General features: G+C 43.8%; 1 protein-coding gene across 1 annotated transcript in view; it reads right to left on the bottom strand.

The window, feature by feature from the left end:
- GANC (glucosidase alpha, neutral C) overlaps positions 1-25315 on the bottom strand; it is a 981067-nt gene that overhangs the window by 468546 nt on the left and 487206 nt on the right. The window contains exon 12 of the mRNA XM_044074070.1: positions 6186-6312. Coding sequence (XP_043930005.1) covers positions 6186-6312 — 127 coding nt within the window. The remainder of the gene's footprint in view (positions 1-6185; positions 6313-25315) is intronic.

The following is a 25315-nucleotide window of genomic DNA, read 5'->3' as shown; positions in this document are numbered from 1 at the left end:
GAGTTTATCCTGCACATCTTCTACAGCTGTACTAATACCCTTCCAGTGGGCATCTTATGGACTTCTTTCCATAGCCTGATGTTCTCTTGCTATATAGCCTACAGAACTCCATGTGCTACTGAGCGGATTTATTCTATCTTTTCTTCCACACACTGTCCCAGAGGATGCTCCCCAGTTTTCTATTTCCGGCTACTTCTGCATACCTCTGAATTAACTGTAATGCAGAGACATGCAGCTGTTACTGCATATGCACTACAATTAGTTCATACCGTAAATGCAATTCTGAATCCCACTTTTAGAAAATACATATAACGGATCTTTATAATGACAAAAAAAAGTTATGTACTTATCATAACTTGGCATCTGTGCTGTCTAGAGTTATTATTCCTCACAGGTGGGTCTAGGATCCAACCCTGGATCCAAGCCAGCAACAGATCCAGAGCTCAATCTCTTCCCCTTCCCATAATCCCTTGCTACCTTCTAACTCTCAGATCGAATTTGCTAAATTAGCTGAAAAGCAGAACAGAATCTCTGCAACCAAAGGCAAAAAAACTTCTCACCAGATCCAACCAACTCCAGCCTCATCTGGTCTACCAGAAGGAAGGGGGAAGGAGGGCGGGAATGTGAGGAATAATGACACTGGATAGCACAGATGCCAAGTTAGGGTAAGTACATAACTCTTTATATGATGTTGTCTGTGTCATTATTCTACGGGGGGGGGGGGTCAGAGTCCCCAGTTACTATGTACCCTGGGTGACCTCAAGGAAGGATATGCCGGAGCATGGAGGAAACAAAGAAAGCCCTGTTCCTAGACACCAAGTCCAATTTGTAGTGAGAAATGAAGGTATGAAGATTAGACAAAGTCACAGCAGCACAGATCTCATCAAGGGAAAGTCGAGCCAATAAGGCTGATGATGTAGCAACAGACCTTGTGGAGTGGGCCTTACCTGGTCTGGGTAGTTCTAAATTCTGACTAACATAAATGAAGGAAATACAACCAGCAATCCACCTGAAGACAGTCACTTTGGAAATTGCCTGACCCCTTCTGTTACTGGAGAAAGCCGCAAAGAGTTGGTCCAGCTTTCTAAACTCTTTAGTCCTTTTCAAACAAAAATGCAATTGTCTGTGGACATCTAAACAATGCAAGATATATTCTCCTTTATTAGATTAATTAGGGAAGAATACCAGTAAATGAATCGACTGATTGAGACTAGCATCAGAGACTACTTTGGGGAAAAAGGAAGGATCTGTTCTAAGAGACACCCTGTCCCTTGTTAAAAATCATAAACGGGGGCTTAATGCACAGAGCTTGTAGTTCCAAGAACCTCTTGACAGAAGTAATGGATACTAAGAAGTCCGTCTTCCATGACAGGAATTTAATGTTGCATGAACTAGCAGATTCAAAAGGTTTTTGCGTCAGAGACTGCAGCACCATAGTCAAATCCCATGGAGGTGATGGATTCCTAATAGGAGGCCTAGGAAAGAAAACTCCTTTCATTAAGGCTTTGCACAACCTGGAAGAAAAGGTAGGCTCATTGCTGACATGGAAATTAGACGGTAAAAATACTCACCCCATGCTGAAAAAAGGAAGATAAGATGAGCAAGATATCAGGAATAGGGGCTGAAAAGGGATCTAGATTCCATTGTCTGGCCCAAATGGAAAACCTTTTCCATTTATTGGAATACACCTTCTTTGTAGATGGCTTTTGAGAAACAAAAATAATGTTCCTCACCGGGGAAGGAAGCCTGGACTGTGTAAGGATTACTGGAACTGGAAAAAACATGCAGTTAGACAAAGGCTCTGGAGACTGGGAAGTGGAAGCCCCCACGGATGGGAGATGAGATCTGAAATGGGATCCAGTATCCAAGGTGGATACTTCAGATGAGACCTTAGTAGGGAGAACCACACCTGACGAGGCCAGAAAGGGACAATGAGGATAAGAAGGCTCTTCAGGCAATGAGCTTTCTGTAAGATTTATGGTGTTAGGGGAATAGGAGGGTAAGCATAGTGAAGACCCAAAGGCCAATCATGAACAACAGCGTCCCTCGGTGACTCCCCTGATGAAGGAATCAGGGCAAAGTAATTGCTGCATTTTACTGGATGACTGGGGAAGCACAAAGGTTGCAGCATGGTTGACCCCAATGGCTAAAGAACTGCCTTGCCACTGATGGATTCAGTGACCACTCGTGAGGACTCAGGATGGACCTGCTGAGTTTGTCAGCCAGCATGTTGGAACTCCCAGGTATACGAGTTGTAAGAAGAAAGCATCTAGAAGAGATTGCCCATTCCCACACTATCATGGCCTCTCTGCACAGAGGATAAGACAGTGTTCCTCCTTGCTTGCTGATGTAGCAGACTACAGCCATGTTTCCGTCTGAATTGCTATGACTCCCAGAGGGAGGTATTCTTGAAAGGCTTGCAGTGTTTAAAGGACCGCTCTCATCTCCAGGACATTTATGTGCAATTTGTTCTCCATATGGGACCATGTGCCTTGAACCTTCCTGCCCTGAAAATGCCCCCACCCACACCCCAACAGTGAGGCATCTGTCATCACTGTGGCCTTGGGCAGGGGAAAACAAAAAGGTCATGAGACTGAAGCCACCAAATAAGATGTTTCATGCATAACTGGGTCAATTTTATTGTCACAAACATGGGCTATGAAAGAATGGATCACTGGACAGCCAGGGTCCATTGGAGAACTTGCATATGATACCTGGCGAGGGGCATCAACTGAATGGCAGCCGCCACAGAGCTTAGCGTTTTGAGAATCAAATGAACAGGCAGGCATGTTAGATTCAACGAAAGAGAAACTTGATGCTGAATCAACTAGACCCTGCGGGTAGGCAGTGCTGCAGTCTCGGATACTGTGTACAGCAGGACTCCAATGAATTCCAGGTTTTGGCTTGGAACTAGATTTGACTTGGGCATGTTCACTGTGATACACACAAGAGCCTGAGGACATACCTGGTCGCCAGTGTTAGCTGATGCTTCATAGGAGCCGTGAGAAGCCAATTGTCCAGGTATGGAAAAACATGGAAACCCTGCAACCAGAGATGAGCTGCTACCACTGTCAAATAGGGGGCTGTGGTGAGTCCAAAGGGCAGGGCTCTGAACTGATAATGATTGGCCCCTAGTCAAAAGCTTAAGTCTCTTCTGAAGCATCTGTCGATCTTTATATAATAGTACACATCCTTGAGCACATCAAATTGTCCTTACGCAAGAGAGGCAGAATGGACTGTGCAGTGACCATCCGGAACTTGGACTTCTTGACAGAAGGATTTAGCTCGCTGAGGTCCAGAATTGGATGCAGATTCCTGGTCTTTATTTGGCACCAAAAAGAAGCAAAAGTAAGTTCTGGACCCTTGTCATCCTGTCTGGACCTCTTGAATGGCTCATTTTTGAAGGAGGTCTTGCACCTCAAGATAGGACAACTCCCTTTGGTGGGGTGGTACGTCTGGGAGAAATCTTTGAGTTGCAGGGGGCTGGGAGAAAGGAATGGAGTAACCCCTGGAAATTATTTCTACCACCCACTGATTGGAGGTGAGACTTCTCCAGGCTAGTGGGTGAAGGGAAAGACGACCCCCGATTGCCTCCAGGGCAGGACAGTTGGTCAGCACCTCAGGAGTGCTGGAAGGGCTTCTCTGAGAAGAGTTCTCAGGAGCCCTGATTTTGCAGACCCCCTCTGCCCCTGGGGTGGCATCTATCATTGAATTCCCTGCCCCAGCCTATGGAACAGGATTCCTGGGAAATGTCCTGAAAGGAAGTCCCGGTCCTCGGGAACCAAAGCTTCTTACTGCCCCTCTAGGTCTTAGAAAAGGACCACTGGGGAGTAGAAAACTTGATCCCTACCACAGAAAGAGTCTTACCTTCCTGCTCACTGCAGGATAAGATTTCTTTATCAAATGGTCCAAACAAACTGGAACCGTCAAAGGGGGCATTAGTAAAGGATGCCTTAAAGGGTTCCGCAAACCTGCAAAAGGCGAATCCAGGCATGCCACCTGGTAGCGATGCCTATGCCTGATGCTCGAGAGGTGGCCTCCACAGTTTTGGAAATCAGCCTCATTGAGGCATTTGCTAAGGAAGAGAGAGTGGACAGCCTCAGAGAGACTTGCTTGAAGCCATCTGGAGGCAAGAACTCTGACAGGGAAGTGGTAAGCTCCAAAACCAACTCCCCCCGAAACTGGGTAAAGGGGCCAAGTAATTAGTTGCCCTCAGACCAAACGTAGCTGAGGCAAACACACACTTTAAAATTGCCAATCCCCCAGGACTCCCGGTTCAGGGGATGGACTGAGAATCTCTGCTTAGCTAGCTCTTTCTTGGTAGCAACGGACACTACAATGGCATCGACAGGGACCCCTTTGCTCTAAAAAGACCTATCCTTAGGGAGACTGAGGAACTTATCAGCTTTCTTGGGCAGGGGTTCCACCATGTCTGGCTTCTTCCAAGCCCTGCTGGCGATGAAGTCCACAAGCTTTTTAGCAGGGGGGGAACCCAGGATGTAGAAGGGCCAATACCGAACATCTTCAGGAACATGGACTCCTCCGAAGACAGGTGTTGGGAAGACCACCTCTCTGTTTGAGAGCTTCCAGGGTGTCCCCGAAGGTAACCTCCTCAGGCAGAAGTCTGGAGGAACCTATTTCCCTCCTCAAAATTCATGTCTTTGGTGAGAGACTCTCTGGGTGAGTCCAAGGGGCCTCCTCTGCAGTGGGCTCAGGGGAGAACTCGGAAGAGATGGGTACTCCAATCCCAAGAAAGGCTGGGGAGGGCTTTGAGAAGAAGGAGAGGTAACTACCAAACTGGACACGGTCCTCTCTACTCCCTGGAAGGCTAATGGATTGGATGAAGCCCCCCTGGCGGCCAGGGCCACCTGGGAAGGTAGAAGAGACCCCAAACTCAGTGCTGAAGCCCCTGGACGATATTGGCCCCGAGCTGCCCCACACCAAACCCCCCAAGGGAAGGGAGCATTCCGAAAACTCCAGACCCAAACCCACCCCCAGGGATCCAGCAGCGACACCTCAAAGACAAGGCTCACTTTGGTCCGACGGCTGCGGAACACAGCTGGCCAGGGACCCTGATGGTGTCGAGAAGGGGGGATACCAGACACCGTCAGTCTCTCACCACGAATCTCCTAGTCTTGACATTCTAAAACCTGTTGGGTTGGAAGAGGAGACTGCAGACCTATGGATGGAAAGGGTCCCCTAGCCACATGGGTTGGGGATGGCAGCAGGCCCAACTCTATTTGGGCTTTGAGGAAACTCCTCATCATCCTATTCATGTCCGAGGGAAGGAGACTTCTGGATGATCTGGACAAAGCTGAAGAATGGCCAGATCTTGCTGGGGATCCAGCCTTGGATCCTGAAGTTCTGTGGCTTTGAGAAGGAGATTGGCTCCAATGTCTCGGATCCGACTTCCTGGAGTATCCAGAAGGGGAGCCCTCTACAACAACAGGATCTGACGCTACTGTTGGATCTGAAAACCTTATAGGATCTAAAGCCTTGGAAGCCATAATGGATGGATCCAGGAGCGGGCTGCTTTTACTCGGATCTGAAGGTCTCCGATCTGATGGGGCCTTGGACCCAGAGCTTGATCCAAAGTTCTGGGAAATGACAGACCTTGAAACCAAAGCCAAAGAAGTTGGACTCAGATCTGGGGATCTGCGATCCGACAGCCTTGGCTTTTTCGGGAGTGAAGAAAATGACACCCCAGGGGTAGGAGGAGGTCTCTTCTTCGGCTCCTGCGAAGACTTGGAAGGGGAGTCCGAGGACACAGGACCCCCTGTGCCAAGCCCTTGAGGAGAAGCTTATTGTGGCACTCTATAAGGGCCCTTGGGTTGAATGATGCACAAATGTCACATTCAACCTCCAGGTGTGCTGACCCTAGAGAGTAGAGACACTCCTCGTGCGAGTCGGAGCACGGCATCTTCTGACTGCACGAGGAGCATCTCTTAAAGCCTGCAGATTTTTCAGCCATACCGACAAACTACAACACACACACACACACACACACACACACACACACAAAACAGCAAAGATTTTTTTTTTTTGGATAGAAAAGACTACTCTAAGAAAAGGCGCAAAACGCCAAGTACAAAATCATACCTACTGTATTCTTTCAAAGACATCAGAATCCCTTTCACAAAAGTGGGCATACAAATGATCACATTAATGAGACTAGTACTCCTTACCTGGCCAGCACAAGCCAATAAAGTCCTCACCAGTCGAATCCTTCACAAAGAAGTCCCTGGCTTTGGCCTGGGAGTATATGTAGTACTTCTCATCTACCTTTACATGGGGATCACTAATGACAACCAGCTGCAAGAAACAGAGAACACATAGTTAACGGCAACTCACACTTTAATTTCTCCAAGTCATTTGGGTTTCTAATATCATGATGGGAATGGAACCCATTCCTAAGTCAGGGTATGATTAAAGTTCATGAAATTAGTTGATGTTAGCCAAAAATGCTTTTCGCAGCACCTGCAATGTGCCCAGAACTGCCTCTTTCCACATTCAATGGTGACAGTATGATATCTCAAATACCTGCTAAATATTTAAGAAGTGGACAGTGTGACTCTTTTTTTCTCTTTATTTGGTTAGCTGTTTACAATCTCCAGAGTCAGCGTAACATTTAAAAAAAATCTGTATATATACAGTGTCTGAAACATTGCATTTAAGGGAAATAATAATGTACAGAAATATTTCTGCAGCTGTGAAAAAATCAGTAATATTTCTCAAAATTCTCAAAAAAAGGGTACCACAACAAAATCTCTACCCTCAAAAAGAAAAACGGATTCTGACAGCACACAGCAAATGGCCGATCTCTTATGCCTACTTCTCTACTCAGTATGCAAACTGCAAATTCTAGTTAGAGAGGGGCACATTTTGCCCCTCATCAAAACAAGTCTGTCTCATATACTGTTGGAATTGGCTTGTAACAAATAACCATAAAGTCACATTAGAAAAGTTGTGACTTGCATCCAACAACTTCCATTGAGAAATAAAAATCCTCAGAGTGGTGCTAAGCCATGTATCCTGCAGATTAAAAATGTGCCACATTTTTCAAAGACATCCATGTTCTCTGACATAAGGTATCTTTATAGACTCTTCTGATTAACTGGAGTATCTCAGACCATTTATCATGCCCGGTTTTCATTAGACATTGACGTTAAGTAACTATTGTCGCATTTTATATTATTTTGAAAGCACCTTGTGCATTCCATGCTGCATTGGACAATAAAGGAGAACATATGGATGTTGATTAGGATGCAACAGTGGTAGTATAGTTTGACAGCTGCCTCTAAAATTCTGACAGGTATGGCATCTACGGAGTAGCAGTATCTAAGCAGTCCTCAATATGTGGTAGTATAATGCCACTATTTTATACAGTTATATGTAAAATAGACATGCAAATGACAGCTGCTTTGCACACTGAGATTTGCAGAAGGACAAACAGCTGAATTCCAAATGTACGACATGACTGTGCTAACCACCAAAATTAGTGAACCTAAATAAAGTTTCTTTTGTGCTCTATATATATATATATATATATATATATATATATATATATATATATATATATATATACATATATATATATATACATACACACACACACACACACATACATATGCGTACGCATATGTGTATATACGTATACATACATATACATATATATATATATATATATACACACACACACACACACACACACACACACACATACATATACATATATATATATATATATATATATATATATATATATATATATATATATATATCTATATGTGTGTGTATATACATGGTTTCACTTCAGAATCCTGAAATATTACAATCCTGAATTACAGAAAACTTCACAATCTGGAAGCCCAAAATCCTGAAAATTCAAAATCCTGAATCCCAAAAGACTGAAAACACACACGATACATATACTGACTATACAGAACACAAAGCAGATTACATTCCACCAAATATAAGCAGGGGGGCAAGCCCCCATGCACCCCCACACCCCCTGCTACTTACATATATAAACTCCAAGATGGCACTTCACTATACTACCATGAGTTACGCTGTAGTACAGCAAGTTAAAAAATGTTACTAAGGTTACGACAGGCAGTCATGAACATGTAATGGTATGTTTGCCATTTTTTTTCTGTGGAGTGCAATCTTGGACTTATTAGCAGGCGGTGTGGGAGGCTTGCCCCCCTGCCCATACTTGGTGAAAAGTGCTATCCTTTGTCTTGTATGTGTTTCTCTGTGTCCTTGTACTGGGATATTGTCATCCTTTGTGTCCTGTATATTTTCAGTACTTTGTGATTTAGGATTTTGACTTTTCAGGATTTTGAATTTTTAGGATTATGACGTTCAGGATTGTGATATTTCAGGATTCTGAAGTGAAACTATATATATATATATATATATATATATACACACACACACACACACACACACACACACACACACACACACACACACACACACACACACACACACACACACACACACACACACACACATATATATTTTATATGCTTTACTATGGTCGAAAGGGGTCGGGTCGAGCAGTTGCAACATCGGAAAATAAAAATGAATTTGGAAACAGTGGAAGACTGGAATGTTGAAAATAGTAAACACGAAAATGTGTATACAACATTTTTGACATTCCCGTCTTCCAGCCGTCTTACACAGCTTACCTCTACTATTTTGCAGAGGGGGCACATTAAACATACCAACTCCAAGATTGCACTACAGTGAGGAAATAGGCTACTTCCCTGTTCCTCACTGAAGCATGACCTCCCTCCACAATCTCGGCAAGATGCTTGCCGAAAGGTCGAGTGCACCATGCAACTCGACTAAACGTGGTCAACCACTTTTGGCTCGATATCCTGTCCCTTGGAAACCATGATTTCCGACATCGGACGTTCGATTTACTGCCATTCACATAAGTCATTAAGTCATAGTAAACCTTACACACACACACACACACACACACACACACACACACACACACACACACACACACACACACACACACACACACACACCAATATCGTGGATGCATAACACTGGGAAAGAACAAATTCAGACTTGCTGAATCAGTGTTTTCACAGAAACTGCTTTGTACATTTGCAATTTGAAGAAAGATGTTCATATAGTTCAAGTAGAATTGAGACTCCCCTACCCCCACACTACTGCAAAGGTGTTAAATCTGTCACTGCACTGAGAGACCCTTGCAGAATCAATTCCTCTTAGACTACAAAAGAAAACCCTGAACAAAGGCCTACAATTTAGTTACTTTTCTGGCTGTAGCTGGACAACTTTTAAGTATAGTGTAAAACAAGGCCAAACATAAATGAGAGTAATTAAGAGACAGAAAAGAAGCAGCCCTTTTACAGAAGGTAAAGAAAATAACAGTGACTCACACAAATCCCATTATATGCCAATGGCATCGGAATTCAAAGTTACTTCCTTATGTCTGGCATGAGTCATACAAAGCATTCTGGGAAAGAGAAAGGGTTGAGGGAGAACAAGATCATGTTGATACACCAAGCCCCATTGGTAGCTATGTTGTGGAAAACAGGCTAAAATTACAAATAAAGCACTTAGAGTGATTCTGAGATGTTAAAATAGGTCACGAAATAAAGGCAGAGTGAAAAAATAGATTTTTTTTAGTTCTAGAGTGGAGTTTTCCTTTAAGGGATCAGATTTTTGTGTTTAGCCCTACTATGCCCTGTGTATGCCTGTAGTATCCAAGGAGTTAGACACACAGTAGGTCTACATTCTTGATTATGCATGATACCATCAATGTCCCTGCTCTCCTGCAGAAAGAACATCCTGCCTTTCTTCATGGCACTTGCTAAGCCACATCAGTAAAGACTTACCTATGCTTGGAGGGCGTGGGTGGAGCAACAGGCTTCATCAATTAAAGTCTAGGGTTAAACATTTCTTCTCCTGCCTACCATGGAGAAGAGTGAGACCAAATGTTTACTTTGCTGCCATTCATGTATTTATTTCTTTTTTACCAGCTATAGTTATAAGACAAATATCATCCATCCATCTATCTCTTGAACCAGTTTTCCTTATCAGGGTAATAGTGCTAGCCAGCTGAACTGTGCACACCAGACTCCCCTGTCCCTAGATACAGTTCCCAGCTCATTCAGCGGGATCCTCAGGTGCTCCCAGTCAAGTTGAGAGATATAATCCCTCCAGGCTGTCCATTGCTTTCCCTGAGGCCTCTTTCCAGTAAATAGTGCCAAATACATCTTCCAGGTATACACAGCTGCATAAAAATCAGATGCCTTCCAGGTATACACAGCTGCAAAAAAATCAGATGCACAAACCATCTCAGCTGATTCCTGTCAAACCTGAGGTGAAGGATATCTCCTCCAAGACTATTACTAATCGGCAGGTTCATTACTCTATCATAGAGAAAGCACAGCTACCATATGAAGGTAGCTAATTTATGATAGCTGTATCCAGGATCTAACTATCTTTGTGACCAAAGGTGATGTTCTGGACAACAACTGATCAGTGAAGTGAGATGTTCATCCTATAATTCAGATCGCAATTCACCATCAGAGTCTATTACAACACTTCCAGTATTGATGTCACAGTAACAATCCACTTGTTAATCTCTCAGTCCCATCTGTCTTAACTCATGAAGACCCCAAAATACTTGTTCTCCACTTGGAGTAGCTGCTCTCCCATCATCCACTGCTTTACAAAACAGAACCATAATCTGTGATCATCTTTCCACTGTCTTCCTACAAAGTGAAAATACTCTACTGAATGCCAAAGATCATTTTCATGTGAGTAGAAGAAGGCAACCTTTTCTGCAAACAACAAACTCTTAACTCTCACACTTCAAACTGAACACTTCCCAGTCATCATCTGCACTTTGACACTCTGGGCAAGAAAAGCAGGAATAGGTGGGGAAAGAAGGCAAAACCCTAGCTTATCTCAAATATATTTGATTTAGCACACAGAATGTGGACATTTACTCTGTAAATACAGGGAATGAACAGTGCATAACAGCAGTGCTGGGACCCTGTACTGCTGTAGTATCTCTCACAAGGCATTCACAACTACACTATCATAAGCTTTCACCAGATTCACAAAGCAAATGCATGCTATACTAGTAAACTCCAACAATCCTTCCAATACCCATACAAGGGCAAACAGTTGATTCACTGATCTATCCCCAGGTTGGAATCTGCACTGTTGCTTCTGTTTTGCAGACTCGCACATTAGACAAAGTCTCCTTTCCAGAACATTGGTATCAACTTTTCCAAAGAGCATGAGTCATGTGATCCTTCTATAACTAGACCACACCCTTCTGTCCTCTTTATGAAAATGTGGACAGTTATCACAGTTTGCAAGTTTAGACATACTGTAAAAGTCTTCCATGTGACATACAAAAGGTGTTTTCCCCATGATAAACTTATAATTTCAGTTTACACAGCTGAGTCTTACCTATTTCTCTATTTCTACAGCAGTCCTTGAAACTTTATAAATGTCACTGTGGGTTCATTTACAGAAACAGATCCAATCCCTCCAAATGACTCTGACATAGCCTCCTCATTGTAGAGCATATCCAACAGGTTCAACAGCTCATCAAAATGTACCTTTAACCACTCAAGTTTTCTATCAGTGCTTCTCCGTCCCTGCTAAACCAGCCTAGGCAATATCCTACTGCACCTGCCTTCCTGAATTACTGGATGGTTTGTTGTAACTTTTCTTAGGCTATATTAAAAGCACTCCATGGTCTCATCAAACTCTTCCTATAGTCATTCTTTCATTCAGTGACTGCCACAGCTGTTCCTCTTCTGTCTTCTCAGTGCCTCAACACATCTGGACACTGCCTGCCAGCATTTTGTAGAAGGTTTCTTTTTTAACGTCCCTCATTTATGATTGCTGTTCCGCCAGAGGGTCCATAGCCTCAACTACTGAGGCCATGAACAGAATGCATTTTAAATAATTTCATGCTCTCCTAGTGAGAAAATAGAAACTGAGAAATAAAAGTCGGTGATACTGTCAGCTTGGGTAAAATTCAGTTAATGGCTAGTAAGTACATTTCCAGAATGCCAGTAAAGAAGAAATTTAGAGAACTTGGAAGAAAATCAACTAGAAAAAGTGAAGAGAAAACACTGGCTGGAAAATACCCTGCCGCTGTACAGAAAAAAAGGCAGTTCAAGCTTGAGCTTTGGTACAAGAAATGGCTTCCACTAATTTAGAGGAAAAATAAATCAAACATACTCATAGGTGATTAAAATAAATGAAAAGTACAGTTTTGTACCTAACCATAAATGTAGATGTCCGATAGGTATGCATCTGCAGTCATCACATATGGGTTGTCCTGCCTCAGGCAGTCTTTCGGTCGGCCGGATTCCAAAGTCTGGGTCCGGCGTCGGCTGATGTCGCCCCTTCCCCGATGTCAGAGCGCCTGGGGTATAAAAGCGTCAGCCGACGCCATCTTCCTCAGTTTTTCTTGCCCCAGATGCCAGGTGCCCTCTAAGGAAGGCTAAATTTGGAGAAAAGCAATAAATTCCAAACATGCACAAAAATATATACATATATAAAAACAAATACACCATAATAGATAACCCCAGCTAGCTATGAGAGGGAAATGCACCCAAGAAATACCGCAGAGGGGAAGGAGAGAGGGTAAACCTGACTGCAGATGCATACCTATCGGACATCTACATTTATGATAGGTACAAAACTGTACTATGTCCTTCAAGGATGCATCTGCAGTCATCACATATGGGTAGAATACCATAGCCAATCTGGGGGTGGTGGATCTATGTAAAGGATGGTGTAGCTAAAATGCCCTGCAGGACTGCCGTAGCAAAGCCTGCTCTGAATCTGGAATATAAAGGTAAGTTATAATGCTTGGAAAACGTATGCACGGAGCTCCATGTAGCAGCTTCTAAAATGTCCTTGGTAGCCACCCCTCTTAAGAAGGCTGTGGAGGTGGCTGTGGCTCTGGTCGAATGAGGCCTAATGTTAGCTGGTACAGTTTTTCCATGAAAGGAGTAACAGAAACGAATGCAATTCCCTATCCATTTGGAAATTGTCTGCTTTGAAATTGCTTTTCCTTGTGCACTGGCAGCATATGCTACAAACAACTGGTCAGTTTTTCTGTAATTTTTAGTTCTGTCCAAGTAGTAGCGCAACTGTCTGTGTATGTCCAGGGTGTGCAGAAGCTTTTCCCTTTTGTTCTGTGGATTTGGAAAGAAGGTAGGCAGGTGAATAGCTTGGTTTAATGAGACCCTAGATACCACCTTTGGCATAAATGAAGGATTGGTTCTCAATGAGACTCTTGTCTTGATGGAAATGGCTGTACTGCCATGAGGGCCTGTAACTCAGATACTCTTCTTGCTGAGGTTATGGCCAGAAGGAAGGCAGTCTTCCATGAGAGGAACTGTAGTTCTGCAGATGCTGCTGGTTCAAAGGGAGGCAGTGTTAGTTTTTCCAACACAAAGTTAAGGTCCCAAGTAGGCAGTGGTGGTTTCCTTGGAGGATTGATGTTTTTAATTCCTCTTAGAAACTGTCTTAGCAGAGGATGAGAGAAGACAGGAGGATCAGTGTTGTACTCTGCTGAAATTGCTGAAGCATGAATTTTAATGGAAGAGCAAGACAGGCCATTGTGGAGCATTTCTGCTAAATATTCCAGGATATGCGCCATGTTCATAACTGTTGCATCTAGGCCCTTTGAGGTGTTCCAGGTGTGAAATCTTTTCCATTTTGCTGAGTATGCCTTCCGTGCGGAAGGCCTGCGAGCTTCCATGATGATATCCTTCACTCTCTTGGATAGCTTATCCTGGTGATGAGTCAAGGTATTTTCCAGGCAGCTAGCTGTAATGTTTTCAGGTTGGAATGCAGAGTTTTGTAATTGTGCTGTGTCAGGAGAAACGGCCATTGTGGCAGAAGCCATGGTTTTGTCCAAGACATGCTGTTTAGCAATGGGTACCAGTGCTGTCTTGGCCAGTTCGGAGCTATCAGAATCACTCTTGGCTGCTCTGCCCTGATCTTCAGCAAGACCTTGGTCATTAATGGAAGAGGAGGGAATGCATACACTGTTAGATCTCTCCAGCTGAAAGAGAGCGCGTCCACTTTCCATGCTTGTGGGTGGTATGTCCTTGTGCAGAATTTGTCCAGCTGATGATTGTGTGGGGAGGCAAAGAGGTCTATGTCCGGTCTCCCCCATGATTGTGTTATCTGTTGGAAGATGTCTGGGTGCAGCATCCATTCGTGTGCATCCATGATGTTCCTGCTTAAGCTGTCCGCCAGTATATTGTCCTTTCCTGGTACAAACTGGGATTGCAGCTGTATATTGAGAGTCAGGGAAAGTTCCCATAGATTCATAGCCAGTCTGCAAAGAGGGTAGGAATGGGTGCCTCCTTGCTTGTTTATGTACCACATAACTGTAGTGTTGTCTGTCCTTATTAGCAGGTGGCCTTGATGTAGAAATAACTTGAAGGCCTCGATTGCAAGTATCACTGCCAGCATTTCCTTTTGGTTTATGTGCATGCGTAGCTCTTTTTGTGATCATAGTCCTTGAATGCATCTTCCTTCCATGTGCGCTCCCCATCCGTGGTCTGAAGCGTCCGTTGTAATGGTTTGGCTGGCTATTGGTTTGCTGAAGGGCAGACCCCTGTTTGACTGGCTTGCCTGAGCCCACCACAGAAATTCCCTTTGAAGGCATGGGATGAGTGGTATCAAAGTTTCCAAGCTGTGACTGTGCTGAGTCCATAAACTCCTTAGGTACCATTGGAGTTTTCTCATATGTAGCCTTGCTTGAGGAATCAGAAGAATGCAAGTAGCCATGTAACCCAGGGTCTGCAGGATTTTCCTTGCAGTCAGCTGAGTTTGTCTTGACAGGTTTTTGAAGTAATCCGGTAGTTGGTTTTGTTTTTCTTCTGTGAGGAAAGCCATTTGGGTGGTTGTGTCTAGATCCGCACCCAGAAAAGTTATTCTTTGGGATGGTACAAGTCTTGACTTGTGAATGTTGACTGCATATCCCAAGGCATGAAGAAGATAAATGGCATAATTCAAGTGTTTTACCAAAATTTGTTGGCTGTCCGCTTGTATAAGGCAGTCATCCAGATACGGGTATATTTGCATCCCCTGAAGTCTGCAGTGTGCAATTACTGATGCCAGGCATTTCGTGAATACTCTGCGCGCAGTAGATAAGCCAAAGGGCAATGCTGAGAATTGATAATGCTCTGAACCTGCAAGAAATCTGAGGTGTCTTCTGCAGCTTTGTCTGATAGGGACATGCAGGTATGCCTCCTTGAGGTCCAGAGTTACCAGCCAAGACCCCTTGCCCAGCATGGGAAGGAGCTGCTGTAGAGTCAGCATTTTGAATTTTGGCACAATGAGATAAGCATTTAGTGCGGACAAGTCGAGAATAGGCCTCCATTGCTTTTCTTTTCTTGGGACAAGGAAGAGTCTGGAATAAAATCCTTGGCCTTGTTCTGCAAGAGGAACCTTTTCTATTGCTTTCATTTTCATTAAGTTGGACATTTGTTTCAAAGCCTCTGCCCTTTGATTTGGTGGCAGGTCTGGCATGTCTTTTCTTTTCGGTAATGTGTGGAAATGGAACCTGTATCCTTTGTCTATTATTTGTAATGTCCATTTGTCCCTTGTAATAATGTGCCAATTTTCTGAAAATAAGGAAAGCTTTCCGCCCAAAGGTGCTTCCAATTGAGCCCTGGTTGGCGGTGTCAAGGTAAAGTCATTGAGTCTGTCCCTGTGCAGCAGTTGTAGGCCCTGCACTACCTCTCTGGTCGGGTTGCTGCCATTGATGCACTCTGTAGGTGCCTCTAGCTTGCCCTCTACCTCTGGCATGCCTGTTCTTGCCCCTCTGGAATCTGCCTGTGTCGGGAAAGGACCAGTTCTTGGAAGGCCAATTTCTGCTGAATCTTGGTGGTTGGACTTGCATAAAATCTTTGACTGTTTGTACAGATTTTGCCTTTTCTTCAAATTTCTTTAAGACCTCCTGAGCAGTGGAGCCAAATAACTTTTGCTTTTCCTGTGGAGCATCCAGAAGCTTTGCTTTAACATGGTCTGGCAGAGATTGTTCCTTCAGCCAAGCATGCCTACGTATAACTGCACCTGTCATAGCTGACCTACATGAAGCTTCCAATGCATCATAACCACACTGCAAAAAATGGTTGCTAACCTGTTGAGAGTTATGTACCAGATCCTGAAGAGATTTGCGATCTAGGGGTTCAGGAGAAGACAGCTTTTATGCAATTCATCTAACAAATATTCTTGGTACTGTATCATATGGAATTGACAGTTTAAAGCCCTCATAGCAAGGGTAGCAGAAGTATACACTTTTTTACCCCATTGCTCTAAAGCCCTGGACTCCCTTTCAGAGGGGAGTGGATTTTTTGTAGTGGCAGCTGTAACCCCTTTAGGACCCTGGGAAATAATTTCTGGGTTAGCAGAGTGGGCCTTGTAAAGGAAAAGATGTGATTCCGGGACCCTGTAGTACCTATCAGATTTGGCAGGAGCCGGAGGGAGAGTGTCAGGGGTTGAGCTAGATTCTGAGTACACATCATCAATGACATTCAAAACAGGGGGAATAGCCAAAGGTCTATGCTGAGGCAAATGCAAGAAGGTCCTTAATCTCTTCCTGGAATCAGAGAATTCCTGGCCTTGCCATTGGAAATGCTCCCTCATAGAGTGTAAAGTTTCCCCAAAAGACAGTTCTTCAGGAGGGGAGGCCGAAGGGATAGATTCCTCTGCATCTGAATCCTCGTAGGCCGAAAAGGCCTCCTCCTGGTAGTCCGAGAGGGCAGAGCCAGCAGAGGCCTCATCTGAGGAGAGGGGATCAGAGGGCTCAACCCTGGGCCTTTTTGCTGTAGTAGGTTGAGAGCCCCTGTCAGGATGAGGCTGAGAGCCCCTAATTAATGAAATAAGGTCCTCTGCTAGACTAAGGATCTGAGAACCTGTAGTGGGTCCCTGAGGGATAACCCTGGGAGGCATAGATTTTGAGTGTTTAGCAGCTTTAGCCCTAGAGAATGCCTTAATAGACATGGATGCAGGAGGCCTGGCTGCACCACGTGCTGGTGTAGTTTTGTCTAAGGGAATGGTGTCGGAAGGTTCCTGGACACCAGATTCCAACGGAGATTCAACAACCGAGACAGTAGTGGCCTCGGGGCCGAGGTTGTCGGTTGTACGGTTTCGGTGGGCCATTACCAAGGACTCGGTTTCAGCGAAACCGAGACACTCGCTGTAGGCCTGGCGCGTTTCAGCCGAAACCACGGACCGCGGGTGTCGGTCCTTGTCCTTGCGTTTCTTCATTAAATGTGAAGTCGGAGTCTCCGACGACATTTTGTAAGCAAAACTAGCCCAAAAAAATTCCTCTGCAAACTCCGACCGACGTCTTAGAGTGCGTCGGTTGAAGGAAGCACAGGTGGAACAGGCCGAGACGTCGTGGTCTGGGCCTAGGCAAGGTAGACAGTAAGAGTGGAAATCCTTATGAGGTATTTGTTTCCCACAAGTTAAGCAATTATTAATTTTATCTGACATCGGCTGAGGCAAGAAAGAGTCCCCAACGGGGTACTTAGCTTTTGAAGTCTTTGGTTTAGCTGAATTACAGGAGCGGGCCGACCGGCACTTGCGAACTGCTTCTGCTTCGGGCACCACGCAGCAAGAAAGACTGAGGAAGATGGCGTCGGCTGACGCTTTTATACCCCAGGCGCTCTGACGTCGGGGAAGGGGCGACATCAGCCGACGCCGGACCCAGACTTTGGAATCCGGCCGACCGAAGGGCTGCCTGAGGCAGGACAACCCATATGTGATGACTGCAGATGCATCCTTGAAGGACATCACTGAAGAAATATATCAATTCATACAACAAAAGGCTGGAAAAAACAGAAGAAACTTTAATTAGCTATCCAGAACTGATAAACTGCAAAAATCTGGGAATGAAGTGAAGAAAAGGCTAGCTGAGTACGAGGCTTCTCAAGAAAAGCTGTTTCAAAACAATGGTGGAGATAGAAGACACAGCAAGCAGAGAAAACCTAAGACTTTGGGCTATACCAGAGGAACTGGAAGAAACAGATTGTATTAACTTTATGAAAGTACAAACAAGCAAATGGACTCATATTCCACAGCAGCATTTGTTAAATGAAAGGGCACACTGAGTGTATGCTCCAAACCTGGCCATGAGAAACCAACCAAGACCTGCATTACTAAAAAAATGCAGTCATACCAGTAAAAAGAGTTGATACTGATAAAACTGTGACAGAACACAAGAATTAAAATCGGAGACAATTGTGTTTGTGGAAAGTGATTATTCACCGTACACTAGGCAGGAGAGAAACAAAGGTATCACAGCAATCAGGGGATGTTGAAAGGCATGTGTGAGATTCAAGCTGCTCCATCCAGATGTCTTCAGAATATTTTCCTGGAGGATGAAACACATTTTTAGATGCAGAACACACTAATGAGGAAACAAAAAAGTTTATCCAACACACCGTGAGCCAGCAAACATAAGAGGGCTCTGTCCCTCTTTCTTCTGAAAATGAAGCTCATAAAAGAGACACTTTGCCAGTGAAACATTTTCCAGTGTTCAAAATGAAAACGCTTGAGAGTCAGAAAAAGAATAAAGAGTAACCTGGACTTCAATCAGAGTCTGGCGATGGGAGATAGAGATGAACAGGAAGAAAACCAGAAATATTGAAATTATTGAATAAATGGGAGACTATAAAGCATCAATCTCATTTGTAAAATATGGCTTTGCAAGAAAAAGTGGCTGAGAAAGACTAGACTTTACTTCGTTAAACTTGTGGACAGAATGTAAAACATATACCACACTTTATGTCATCCATGTATAGAAAGACATTAAAAGGAAAGAAAAGTAAAGTACAGTTGTGTACACTCACCATAAATGTTTCACTGTTGCAGTCATTACACTTGGGTTATCCTGCTGGCAGGTTGCCCTCAGTCGGCCTGAATTTCAAAGTCTTGGGTCCTGCGTCGGTTGCTGTCACCTCTTCCCTGACGTCAGGTCGTCAGGGGTATAAAAGATGCAGCCGACGGCATTTTATTCAGTTTTTCTTGCCCCGGATGTCAGGTGAACCCAAAAGGGTAGGCTAAATTTATGTAAATAAAACACACATGCACCAGAAATAAGCTTTACCTTCATCTATAAGCAAATACACCACCTAGGTTGTATAGATTAGAGAAGTAAAGATAAGTTCCAGCAAAAATAAGGGGGATGGCAGGTGGGTAACCTGGACTGCAACAGTGAATACAAGAACATCTACATTTATGGTAATTGTACACAACTGTAATATGTTCTTCGTGTTTCACTGTTGCAGTCATTACATTTGGGTTGAGTCCCAAAGCTATGGTTGGGGGCTGGAGCTAAATAGCATTAGGTGCGGCTATGAGGCTCTGCAGAACCACAGTAGGAAAGGCTGCCCTGGATTTAGAGTAAAGAGGTAGACTGTAATGTTTTGTAAAGGTATGCACTGAACTCAAAGTGGCAGCCTCTAAAATGTCTTTGGTTGGTACTCCCCTGAGAAATGCTGCAGAAGTGGCTGCAGCTCTGGTTGAATGTGGCCTAATGCCCTTAGGCACTGGTTTGCCATGCTGTGAGTAGCAGAAATGAATGCAGTGACCTATCCACTTTGAAATAGTCTGCTTGGAGATAGCCTTTCCTTGTGATGCTGTGGCATATGCCACTAGTAATTGTTCTCTTTCTGAAAACTTTATTTGTAGAAGTAGAATCTAGGTTGTCTGTGTACGTCCAAAGAATGCAGAATTTTCTCCCCCTTGTTCTGTGGATTTGGATAAAAGGTTGGCAAATGAACAGTTTGGTTAAGGGCTACACTGGATACCACCTTAGGCATAAATGTAGGGTTTGTTCTCGGGGAGACCCTGTCTGGATAAAAAATTATAAAGGGTTCCACGGCCATGAGAGCCTGTAGCTCTGAAACTCATCTTGCAGACGTTATTGCTAGGAGCAGAGCTGTTTTCCAAGATAAGAATTTTATATCTGCAGTAGCAGCTGGCTCAAAAGGAGGTAAGGTGAGTTTTTCCAAGACATAATTGAGGTCCCATACAGGTATTGGCGTTCTCCTTGGAGGCCTAAAGTTTTTGGCTCCTCTGAGGTACTGCCCTAATAAAGGATGAGGAAAGAGTGGTGGGTCTGTATTGTAGTGAGCCAAAATGGTAGAGGCATGGATTTTAATTGATGAGAAAGATAGGCCTTTGTCCAGCATCTCAGTTAAGTATTGCAAAATCTGAGGAATATTTGGGACAGCTGTATCAGCTGCTTGAGCTTGGTTCCAAGGGCAAAATGTCTTCCATTTCCCAACATAGGATTTTCTAGTACTAGGCTTTCTGGCTTCTAAATTGACATCCATCACAGCTTTACTGAGAGGTGTGGTTTGTATGGCTACATTATCCGTCATGCTGCCAGGTTTAGGGTCCTGAGTTGGCTGTGCAGAATCTGATAGTTTTGCTGGGACAGTAGATGAGGTATCTGAGGTAAGGTCCAGGTTGGACATTGGGACAAGTTCCTTAAGATCGGATACCAGTACTGGCATGGCCAGTCTGGGGCAATCAGAATCATTTTTGGTTTCTCATGCCTGACCTTTAGGAGTAACTTGGGGAGGAGAGGTAGTGGAGGAAAGGCATATACTGATAGGTTTGTCCAGTTGAAAGATAAGGGGTCCACTTTCCAAGCTTGTCTGTGATAAGTCCTTGTGCAGAATCTTTTTAGTTGATTGTTTTGAGGGACGGCAAATAGATCAATGACCGGGCGTCCCCATTTCTTTGTTATCATGCTGAAGACTTGTGGATCCAGGTGCCACTCATGAGGATCCATGAGGTTTCTGCTTAGTTCATCTGCCAGAGTGTTTTCCTTTCCTGGCAGGAATTGTGCCTGCAGACGAACTTGGTAAGTCAATGCTGTGTCCCATAAAGCCATGGCTAGTCTGCACAGGGAATAAGAATAAGTGCCCCCCCCCCCGCTTGTTTATGTACCACATGACCGTGGTGTTGTCTGTCTTTATCAGTAGTTGTCCCGGATGAAGTAGGTCCTTGAAGGCTGTCAGGGTATTTTGAACAGCTAGCATCTCTTTTTGACTGATATGTAGATGCTTTTGGTTTGTGGACCAGGTGTCCTGAATGCCTCTTCTTGCCATGTGTGCCCCCCAGGCATAATCTGATGCATCCATTGTTAGGCTCTGCCTGGCTGGGGGTAGTGAGAATGGCTGTCCCTTGTTTTGGTGATAAGCCTTTGCCCACCATCAAAACTCCTGTTGCAGGCAGGGAATTAGAGTAATCATTGTTTCCAGACTGTGGCAATGTTGCGTCCAAACACTTTTTAGGTACCATTGAAATTTCCTCATATGCAGTCTTGCATATGAAATTAGTAAGATGCAGGATGCCATGAAGCCCAAAGCCTGCAGAATTTTTTTTGCAGATAACTGGGCCTTTGTTGCCATTTCCTTAAAATAGGTAGTCAGTTGCCTTTGTTTGTCTAGAGTGAGATAAGTCACCTGGGCAGTTGTATTTAAGCTTGTACCCAGGAATATTATCTCTTGAGAGGGTACTAGTTTTGATTTCTTTTTGTTGACTGTGTACCCTAGGCATGTTAAAAGTCTTATCACAAACATCAGATGCTGTAGTAGAATGTTCTTGTTCTCTGCTTGTATGAGGCAGTTGTCCAAGTAAGGATATATTTGTATTCCTCTTTGTCTGCAGAATGCAATTACTGGTGCCAGGCACTTTGTGAAGACCTTGGGCGCAGTAGATAAGCCAAAGGGCAGAGCAGAGAATTGGTAATGCTTTGAGCCAGCCTTAAATCTGAGGAATCTTCTGCATGTTTGTCTGATTGGGACATGCAGGTATGCCTCTTTTAGGTCTAAAGTCACGAGCCAAGCCTTGCTGCCCAGCATGGGCAGAAGCTGCTGTAAAGTCAACATCTTGAATTTTGGTATGCCCAGGAAAGTGTTTAGAATAGATAGGTCCAGTATTGGTCTCCATGCTTGGTCCTTTCTTGGTACCAAGAACAGTCGAGTAAAATCCTTGTCCCTGCTCTTGCTGAGGCACTTGTTGAATAGCCCTCATGTCCATGAGAGCTGCGACTTGTTTTTGAGCCTCTGCCCATTGATTTTTTTGGCAGTTCTGGCCAACCGTTTGCCCTTGGTAGGGTATTGAAATGAAACTTGTAGCCTTGAGACACTATGTCTAGAACCCATTTGACCTGGGTTATAATGTGCTAATTTTGAGAAAAAAGTGGTAGTTTCCCCGTAAGCGTGCTGCCAGAAGATAAGTGCTTGGTGCAGGCAAGGGGAAGTCATTGGGACTGTTTCCTGTATGATTGTGATTTGTCCTCTCCACCTTTGGAGGTAGAGGCACTCCACTGCTTAGACCTGTAGGACTGTGGCTGTGATCTGCCTCTAGGGCAGCTGGATCTGCCCCTTTGAGATCTGTCTGAGACTGGAAAGGACCAATTCTTTGTAGGCCAGTGTCTGCTAAATCTAGGTGGCTGTACATGTAAGAAATCCTTGACCGTTTGCATAGATTTAGATTTGTCTTCCATTTTCTTTAACACCTCTTCTGCCTTAACACCAAACAAGGTAATATGTTGTAAAGGAGCATCTAATAATTTTGCTTTAACATGGTTAGGCAGATTTTGTTCTTTCAACCAAGCATGCCTCCTAATGACAGAACCCGTAACAGCGGCCCTGCAGGAGGCCTCCAGAGAATTAAAACCACATTGCAAAGTATGCTTTCCAACTTGTTCAGCTGCATGCAATAAATCTTGTATTTCTTTGTTTTCTGCACATTCAGAATTTGCCATAATTTTCTGTTTAAGCAGTGTCATGATATATTGCTGATATTTGAGCATATAAAGGTGGCAATTTAAGGCCCTTACAGCCAAAGTAGCAGATGTGTAAATCTTTTTTCCCCATCTATCCAGAGCCCTAGAATCCCTATCAGAGGGGGTAGGGTTTCTTGCAGTAGAAGCTTTGACCCCTTTTGGACCCTGAGAAATAGTTTCTGAGTCTGCAGAAGGGTTTTTGAAAAGGAATTTATGAGAGTCAGGGACCCTGTAGTATCTGTTCGGCTTAACAGGAGCTGGAGGTAAAGAGTCATGGGTCAGACTGGACTCTGAGAACACATCATCTACAATGTCCAACACAGGTGGAATAGCTAGAGGCCTGTGTTGAGGAAGTGAAAGGAAGTCTCTGAGCCTTTTCTTAGATTCTGAAAAATGTTGGCTCTCCCAGTGGAAGTGCTCCCTCATGGTATGCAAGGTTTCCCCAAAAGAGTAGTCCTCAGGAGGAGAAGCTAAAGAAATTGATTCTTCAGCATCAGAATCCTCATAGGGGAGAAGAGAATATTCCTGATTAGAAGAGGAATCAGAAGAAATGGAAACCTGATCTGAAGATTCATAATCTGTCTCTTGCCTAGGCCTCTTATCAGGAGGGGGATGGGAACCCCTGATCAAGGTAATTAAGTCTTCGGCCATTTTGAGCATCTGTTTTTTGGGCATGGAGGCCTGTCCTTGTTGCTGGTGAACTTGCTTCTTTTTCTTTAAAGGTGTTTTAGTCTTTGTCTTTGAAGTCGGTTTAATATATAACTGTTTAGGTCTGAATACACCCTCAGAAGCTGATGCCTGCTCAGCGGCTCCAGACCTATCTGAGGGAATAATCTCCGAGGCTCCAATACCTTGAGTTTCCTGCGGCCTGGCTGACTCCACATGGGAGTCGGTAGCGGCCTGCGACTCTACAGTAGTGGGCATCAGGGGCTGCGAAAGAGCCTTACTGAGAACTGGCGAACCGGCGACTTGCTTAGGAGAAGCTTCGTCATCGGTTTTGGACCTCGGTTGCCTGTCTTTTTCTTTTTCTTTGTGTTTTTTGTTAACTCAGGTAGTCGGATGGCTATCCGACGACATTGTACAATTAAATCTTTGCCCAAAATAGCTCAATGCAAAATCGTACCGACGCTTAATAGTGCGTTGGTTAAATCTAGCACAAAACCGACAACTAGCAACGTCGTGGTCAGGGCCTAGGCAAGGAATACAGTAAGAATGAAAGTCCTTATGAGGTATTTGCTTCCCACAAGAAATGCAATTATTAACTTTTTCTGACATCGGTCTGGAGCAAGAAAAAAAAGTTTCCCCAACGGGGTACTTAGCTTTTAATGAAGACTTCGGATCTGAAACTCGAACATGAAAATCTCAGGAGTCGGCCGACCGGCACTTGCGAACTGCTTCTGCTTCAGGCACCGCACGGCAAGAAAGACTGAATAAAATGGCGTCGGCTGCATCTTTTATACCCCTGACGACCTGACGTCAGGGAAGAGGCAACAGCAACTGACGCAGGACCCAAGACTTTGGAATTCAGGCCGACTGAGGGCAACCTGCCAGCAGGATAACCCAAATGTAATGACTGCAACAGTGAAACACGGAGAATATCTGTAAGTAAAACAATGTTATTTGTATTAATATTTGTATAAAAATTAATTATGTAAACTGCATGTTAAATAGTGAAGCAGTTTTGTGTAGTGTGTAGTCAGGGGTATTTTAAACACATGGGGTGTCTTTTTGTTGACTGCTGAATGTGTTAAATATATTAAACAAGTACTTTGTTTAGAGCTAAGAAATAGTGGCTTTACAATATAACAACAGAAGAAAGGCTGGACAAAAGCAAGTTTAAGTTAATATGCTGGGATCTTGGGCTGCTAGGCTGGGGAGTGAGGAGTAAAAGTGCCATGATTATATTCAATTTAAAATTAAGATATTTTCTGTTATTTTTACACATGGGAATGTCTAGATTAATACCATGGGTTTAAGCTGTAAACAACTTTTTTTGTAAGCAAGTAGGCTTGAAAAATAAGACAAGATTATGACAATAATGAAAATTATGAAAATGTTAAGGTTCATCCACCTGGAAAATATATCAACTTATTTTTTCCATTAGCAAATGTCTTCAGTAGCAGTCTAGAAGTCTGCAGCAGAAGGCAGTTGTATATATTATGTTCTGAGTGAAATTTACAAAGATTCCTTCATGCATCTGCAGAGTTGTAGGCTGCACTTTCTTTTTCATTGCTGACTACCTTTACATGGAGATGAGCTGTCTACAGGTATTAGCATTTAAAATTGAGGCTTCTGAGCAATCCTTACTGAGGGAAGTCCAATATTTAAAGGTACAATGGCAAGCAGTTCACTAAAAAATAAAGTTTGAAATTATGGGAAGTGAATAATAGACAGCGGCTCCATGAAGCCTTAATACTTTAATGCAATTAACAGGATGGTGTACAATTTAGTATCATT

This window comes from Protopterus annectens, chromosome 6.part0, assembly GCF_019279795.1.
Source record: "Protopterus annectens isolate FY-2018-M chromosome 6.part0, PAN1.0, whole genome shotgun sequence".
NCBI lineage: Eukaryota > Metazoa > Chordata > Ceratodontiformes > Protopteridae > Protopterus > Protopterus annectens.
The sequence above is the reverse complement of the archived record's forward strand: the minus strand, read 5'-3'. Positions and strand labels throughout refer to the sequence as shown.